Raw genomic sequence first — 8,167 nt, forward strand, 5'->3', positions numbered from 1 at the left:
ACAATTTGAGTAGTCGGAGGATCCGACGGCATAATGTACGCAAAATCTGAGCCGAAAAACTATTCAGCAAACTCCGACCGACGCCTAAGCGTTCGTCGGTTGAAGGAAGCACAGGCTAAACAAGCTGCTACGTCGTGGTCTGGGCCTAAACAAGGTAAGCAGTAAGAGTGGAAATCTTTATGAGGTATTTGTTTCCCACAAGTTAAACAGTTATTCACTTTTTCTGACATCGGCTGAGGCAAGAAAGAGTCCCCAGCGGGTACTTAGCTTTTTAGAAGTCTTCGAAGTAATATTCGGTAGTAGTAATCTCTGGATCTGACCGACCGGCACTTGCGAACAGCTTCTGCTTCGGGCGCCACGCAGCAAGAAAGACTGGGGAAAATGGCGTCGGCTGATGCCTTTATACCCGAAGACCAGCAGAGATGACGTCGGGTGAAGTGCGACACCAGCCGAGGCCAGACCCAGACTTTGGAATCCGGCCGACCGAAGGGCTGCCTGACGACAGGACAACCCATTTGTAAGGACTGCAGATGCATCCTTGAAGGACATCCTGATCTGAAGATTCATAGTCTGTCTCTTGCCTAGGCCTCTTATCAGGAGAGGGATGGGAACCCCTGATGAAGGTAATTAAATCTTCGGCCATTTTGAGCATCTGTTTTTTGGGCATGGAGGCCTGTCCTTGTGGCTGATGAACTTGCTTCGTTGTCTTTAAAGGTGTTTTACTCTTTGAAGTCGGTTTAATATACAACTGTTTAGGTCTGAATACACCCTCAAAAGCCGATGCCTGCTCAGCTGCTCCGGACCCATCTGAGGGAATAATCTTAGAGGCTCCAATACCTTGAGCTTCCTGTGGCCTGGTCTACTCCACGTGGGAGTCATTAGTGGCCTAAAGCAGCAGGCGTCAGGGGCTGCAAAAGCGCCTCACTGAGAACCGGCGAACCAGCGACTTGCTTAGGAGAAGCTTCGTCATCAGTTTTGGACCTCGGTTGCCTGTCCTTTTCTTTGCACTTTTTGTGAACTCCGGTAGTCGGATGGCAATCGGACAACATTGTATAATTAAATCTTCGCCCAAAATTGCTTAATGCAAAATCGTTCAGACACTTAATAGTGCGTTGGTTAAATCTAGCACAAAACCGACAACTAGCAACGTCGTGGTCAGGGCCCTAGGCAAGGAATACAGTAAGAGTGAGAATCCTTACGAGGTATTTGCTTCCCACAAGAAATGCAATTAACTTTTTCGGACATCGGTCTAGAGAAAGAAAAAAAAAAGTTTCCCCAATGGGGTACTTGGCTTTTAATGAAGACTTCGGATCTGAAACTCTAACACGAAAAATTTCAGGAGTCGGCCGACCGGCACTTGCTAACTGCTTCGGCTTTGGGCACCGTGTGGCAAGAAAGACTGAAGAAAATAGCATCGGCTGCATCTTTTATACCACTGACGACCTGACGTCAGGGAAGAAGCGACAGCAACCGACGCAGGACCCAAGACTTTGGAATTCAGGCCGACTGAGGGCAACCTGCCAGCAGGATAACCCTAATGTAATGACTGCAACAGTGAAACACGAAGAACATCAGATGAATACTTTCTTTCAGCCACTAGAGAAAACGCTACATAGTAAAACTGTATTATGAATTAATTGAAAAAGTTGAGCTTAATCAATGTACCAATTTACTTTATGAAGGCACTGAAAGGGTAAACATAATGGAGAAAAGTTTGATTGAGACGAAAAAAAGAAAATTGAGACTAATGATTTCAAAACCGGTCAGACTTTTACTTGGTTCAATCAGAAACGAAATTCCTCAATATGTCATGAGCAATCACAACTGGAAGATGACACTCATAGAACCGAATCAGTTCTACACACACAACCACCACCAGTGTTCATAGATCCAAATATTGTTTCAGTGCTTGATCCGGTGGACTTTCTGCAGTTGCAGGATCAGTTACCATTTATAAAACCATAAATATGGAAAATGAGCCAGAAATACAATCCACAGGGAAGAAAGATCAATGGCTGGTCAAGAAGATCTTTGACCGAACTTGAATGTGCAACAAGGATTTATGTTTAATCTACTCAGGTTCAAACTAAATAAACATGAAATATCAGTACTTAATAAAGGGACTCACCTTTGTCCCTGCACATATCGATGCTTCTCAAGTACTGGCTGAAATTAAGTAATACGTTAGGTCTCTTAACGTGAGTTTGCTTTTTAACACACAGAATGAACAGAAAGAACTTTTATACCCAATTACAAACCTGTTATTCAAGCCTTTGAGAGAGCTGTAAAACAAGTTGCATATTTACTTTATCAATATCAGTCGAAAAGTTCTGTTTGCAATTTGACCGAGTATAATACTATGAATTCCTTACAACAAAATGGCCAAGTTATCATAAAAAGTGCCGACAAGGGTGGCGACATTGGAGTGTTAGCTATGGATTATTATTTATTAACTATGTATGAACTGCTTAACACGAATAATTATAAAAACATGACTAAAAATGAATGGAGAAATATTATTATAAATGTAACTAACATTACATGAAATGTTTAATTTTTAATTATCTCACTACTACATCACCCATTACACCCTTTATTTATGGTATTCCTAAACTCTATAAATCGCAGAACAGACCACACACGAGACTGACAGTGTCTGCATGGGGATGGGCTACAAAACCCATCTCAAAATATATAGACATGGAGTTAAATAAATGGCTGGATTCTGCATATATCATTAAAGACTATTCACATTTTCTTAATGAGCTATATGCCTGGTCTAGAGAGAAGAATATTCGTGTATTTGTTGGTAATCATGGATGTTGACCATCTTTTAACGTATATACTAAATATCATTGGTATATAGAGAGTGTTAAAAATTTCTTGAATGAATACTCAGACTGACACTTCTAAAACACAGAATACATGTGATTTACCACATATTGTTTTAGAGAATAATATATTTTTGTTCGCAACGCAGTTATATAAACAAAATATAGGAGCAACCATGGGCACACCTGCAGCAAACACCAATGCCAATATTGTGATGTTCACATGGAAAATGAAGTATAGTATGTCTATTTGTTTTTTAAAAATATTTTTTATTACAGATTTGTGGATGATTTAGATTTACTTGGGACCAGGACACTAAGTGAATTTAACTTATTTTTTGATTGAACAAGTATGCAACCATCTTTCATTTTTAATATGGTTAAAAATCAGATGAAACATATTGCTAGACTACATACTACTGATCAGGATATGGTATCTCAGCTAGACAAGACCGCTAATGAATTTTATAGATCGAGGTTATAATAAAACTGACAATTAATACTAGAGAGAGCATCATAAATGGACGTAGCCTAGACACCACACTGTTTTTGCTGTAAGAAATACAGATAACACCCACAATCACAAAAAAGTAAACATCAGATAAGAATTTAAGAAGCTGTATGCTGACATACAATCAAAAAAGCACTGTTGTTAAATCTATAATTAATAAATACTGGCCAATAATGACAGCTACACCTGAAATAAAAGAAGATAGGAGATAGACCAATATTTGGCTATAAAATATGTAATATCAAAAACAAATTGTGTTATAAGGAACGGCCCAAGAGTTGCAATCATTTTACTACTAACAAAAGGGGAACGTATATCTGTAATAAATGTGTGCATTGTACAAATATTAACGTGAATAATTTTATACATCCTGTCACTGGAAAATTACTTAACATGCATGTTTATGGGAATTGTGACACTAGAAATATAGTATATTTAGCTACTTGTCAACTATGCAATGCATATTATTTTGGAAAAACAAACAGGAAACAAAGATCATACAAGTAGTAATTTATCTTAAACAGGAAACTGGACACTAATGCAGGGTATAAACATTTTAAATAATAATGCTCATCATACTTTTAATTTTATGATTTTATCTAGACTAAATAAAACTATATGTGGAAGTGTCATAATACAACAGACTGAACTAGAGGGATTTAAGTGGATTTTAAGATTTAAAGCTCATATTTCACTAGGCTTAAATGAAACTGCACCTTTAAAACCCTTACTGAAACAATTACATTACCAGGTTTAAAAACAGTAACATGATCCGTTTAATTAAACTATTTAACTGCTTTTACATTTGCTGTTTCAGACGCCTGACGAAGCTTTTAAGTGAAACTTGCGAGTCAGAGCAAAGCATTTGCTGCATTTATTGTTCACAGGAGAGGCAAACAAGTCACAGCAAGACTGGCCCCAATGGCTGAAAATCCTGCTTGCTACTGATCAACGTAGGAACCACTCGCAAGGAATGAGAATGGATCTGCAGAGTCTGTCCCAGCAGCACACCAGTCTTCCCTGGAATGTGTGTTGCAATTAGAAAGTGTTCTGAAGGGACTGCCTACTCCCAGACTCTCATGGCCTCTTTACACAAGGGGCAGGATCGGTTTCTTCCTTGCCTGTTGATCTACCACACTGACATGTCCAGTGGAAGAATGTCTCGAGAACACCGATATGCAGCTTGGTCTCGTACAGGGACCATGTACCTTGGACCATCTACCACTTGTAATGCTCCCCTACGCCAATTGGGAAGCGTCTGTGGTCACTGTGGCTATTGGATTGGGGGGGGGGGGGGAGACAGCCTGCCCAAAGATCGATTCATCTGACTGTATCCACCACTGGATATGACGTTTACAAATTGGAATCAGTCTGATGGGAAATGACAGAGGTTGGTAAAGAATGGACCACTGAATCGCCAAGGTCCATTGTAGAATTCGGATAAAAAACATTGTTATGGGGCTAGGGTAGCAGGTGACACTGAACCCAGGGCCCATAGCACTAACTTTGCCAGAGGAGATGGAGGATATAGTAAGTCACACAGAAATAAGCGATGCATATGTAGTGAAGCTACTTGGGTTGTAGTGTTTAGTTGCGTTCCTATGAATTCTAGATCTTGCACAAGAGTCAAGCTTGATTTTGCTAGACTTATCGTAATTCCAAGGGAGGTTGGAGATCTGAAGCACGTAATCCCCGGCTTGCACCAGTTGATGCCTTACTAAGCAGTAATGAGCCTATCATCTAGACAGGGAAACACCTGGAATCCTTTTAGCCTCAGGTGAGCTGCTACTACCATCATACACTTGGTAAACATCCGGGAAGGCTGTGGCGAGTCCAAAGGGCAGTGCTCTGAATTGGTTTTCAGAACCAGAAAAAGAAGGGCTGAACTTAAATCCAAGTGCCAAAATATCACAAGCAGCCTTCAACAAGCTTTAGTGGAAATACGAAAACTGGGACCAGTCGACCAAATAACAGAAAAAGTCACCAAAAGCTGTCCCAATAGCACTGAAATAAGCACCAGCACGTATCCAGTCCAAAATTGAATATAACAAGTTTATTCACTTAATCTGTTGAGCGCTTTCATCATACAAAAGACTTCATCAGAAGATTCATTCAGTTCTGATGAAGTCTTTTGTATGATGAAAGCGCTCAACAGATTAAGTGAATAAACTTGTTATATTCAATTTTGGACTGGATACGTGCTGGTGCTTATTTCAGTGCTATTGGGACAGATTTTGGTGACTTTTTCTGTTATTAAGCTTTAGTGGAAGCTGATACACTTTTGGCTTACCAGACATTCCTACTTGTCATTTCATGAAAAAAACTTCTAACATGCAACTACTCAGAGCACATAATAGTAAGTACAACTTAACACCTTGTTTATATAACCAATTAGGCAAACACACAATTTAAGAATACAAACTATCACAAAACATGCTACCTTAAACCAGCAGACTACCACACGAGTGAAAAATCTAAAACATACCTCTATGTCCTGAAGACTGAATTCATTTTGATCTTTAAAATTTGCTGCACCAACACTTAATTCCATCAACATTTTTGCGATTTCTGGTTTTATTGCTGCTGTGAGACGACTTGCTGCTTCCATGACATGTTCCTGCACGTCTTTCAGTTGCATAGCCACTTTAGAGTAGTGAGAGTTTCTAAAAACGTTGCTGAAGAGGTCTGTGAGAAAAGTGCTAGCTCTGCAAAATACATTTAGTGCATCCAGATATTTGGAAATCCCCTGCTGGATGTCTGCAACTGGAGTGGCATTGGGGGCTTGCTGAGTGCAAACACCTGTAGCAGTTGAGGAGGACAAAGATGATGTAGCAGAAGCCAAAGGTGCGCTAAAGGTCCGGCTTAGCTCAGGCATTTGGTACTGCTGGTGTTGCTGCACTTTCTGCTTGGACCCGCCGAGCAAAAAGCGCCGCTTATAGTCCATTTTACTTTCCTGGGCACTGCAGCAATGCATAAGACCAGCCTGTATACACTTCTTTACAGTAACAATTAAATATTTTCCTTCAAAGTGACAGCTTTGTATGAGAATAATACAGGACAGGGTGAAGACATTTCCTAAAAGGCATTTCTATAGGATGGTATCTCAATTATGCACAGCAGCAGAGAAAAAAAAGGCAGCAGATTTGCTGAACAGTGTTTTCTGCATTTGGTGCAGCCCTGCTGCAGTTGAATTCTACTCCAAATGCAAATGACAAGCATCAAAATATGCTGTAAAATATTACTTTCTGCATATTTTTACACAGTACTTATCCATGAAGTACTTCTGTACAAAAACATAAAAAGTCTGTCAAAGTACAATATAAGTATCACTTGAAACACAACTGCATCGATTGTGTCTCAAATGCTACTATATGTACTTCAATGAAAAGTTTATATAGATATATATATATATATATATATATATATATATATATATATAGATATCTTCTAAATATTATATATAATAAACTAGCATTTTTTAAACACCGATCAACAGTGATTTCAAATAAAATTAAATGTGTAGCTGTACAGTGCCAAGACTTTCTTCAAAAATGAACAAAAAATAATTCACGTATAACTTTGTAAATTTCTTTGAAGCCTGACAGAGCCAGTCTGTCAGCTAGTTACTTTTCCTGTAGTGCTTCTTAATACTGAAATGCTATGCTGAAGACTTCACTAGTTCAAGGTACCAAAACTGGGGTGTTTCTGTTTTTGCAAGCTTCCTCCTCCTTTCCTTTTGCCTGCTGAGGTAGTTAGTAATGTTATAACGGAAACAAGTGGCGCTTCCAGATTCAGTATGCCATCAATTGTATTCTGAGGCAAGAATGATCATATGTATTTGTAAGGCTTCTAGGTCATTTCCTGTGTAAAAAAAAAAAAAAAAAAAAAAGTTTAAAGGTTATGGAACACTGAAATTTGTTAAAAAGTTATCTCCTGCTGTGCACTGTCCTTATAAAGAGATTAATCATAAATCAATACAAAATTAAAGGTTTGTGTGTAAGCAATTCAGCTCAACATAACTGTTAAATGTTTATATTCAAAGCAGTTCACATATCCAACGGCTTTAAAAAAGAAAACACTGCTGCCATAGAAATGTTTCCAGTTATACTCAAGACAAAATGCTTAACAGACTAACTTTCCAGTTGTTACCTCTGTGCACATTTCTCTCTTTTCGGTACATTTTACAGTCACATAATACAACTGAAAAGGCTGAATGCATCAATTATTTTTAGGGAAGAATTTATAAAACAAAAACAAATTATACAACTAGAACATACTAAGTGCCATATTTTTCCAGTAGAAAAAGCTAGAGCACACCTTCGTCCTGCCCAATACTGATGCATTGTGGATTTACTTATAACAGCTGGAGAGGGAGTGAAGGCAAACAAAAAAAAAAAATCCCAGTTTAATTTCATCCACACAGGTGTCTTCTACTGTCTGCCATATAGAGGATTCATGTAGTCCAGATGCTAAAGATCAGATATGGATACTCTGGGTGGATCCAGATATCTGCAGAACAGGTGGCAAGGGGCATTCCTTCACAGTGCGACAAGTATGAGGAGGTCAGGCATGCTTCTCCAGTGAATCCTGGGTGTGATCAGGCAGAGAACACTACTGCAAAGTAATGTGGGTATGAGGAGCTGGGACGTGTTACAACAACACACTATGAACCAGATAATGAATAACAAATTAAGTTACCTACTCAGATGGAACGTTATGGTGAGTACATAACTTCTTTATCTGAAGTAGTTAACTTCATTTGATCAGCAACCTGTGGGACAGAGTCCCCAGCTACCAAAAACTTGGGAGGTCCTCAAGGAAGAAT

At 38.9% G+C, this 8,167-nt stretch overlaps 1 protein-coding gene across 2 annotated transcripts in view; it reads right to left on the minus strand.

The window, feature by feature from the left end:
* The window catches only part of GARRE1 (granule associated Rac and RHOG effector 1), a 1,402,647-nt gene extending 1,395,917 nt beyond the window's left edge, over window positions 1-6,730 (minus strand). For both annotated transcript variants that reach the window (XM_044081683.1, XM_044081682.1), the window contains exon 1: window positions 5,828-6,730. In XM_044081683.1, coding sequence (XP_043937618.1) covers window positions 5,828-6,316 — 489 coding nt within the window. In that variant the 5' untranslated portion in view covers window positions 6,317-6,730. The remainder of the gene's footprint in view (window positions 1-5,827) is intronic.
* Window positions 6,731-8,167: the final 1,437 nt, after the last annotated feature.

This window comes from Protopterus annectens, chromosome 8.part1 (genome assembly GCF_019279795.1).
Source record: "Protopterus annectens isolate FY-2018-M chromosome 8.part1, PAN1.0, whole genome shotgun sequence".
Classification (NCBI taxonomy): domain Eukaryota; kingdom Metazoa; phylum Chordata; order Ceratodontiformes; family Protopteridae; genus Protopterus; species Protopterus annectens.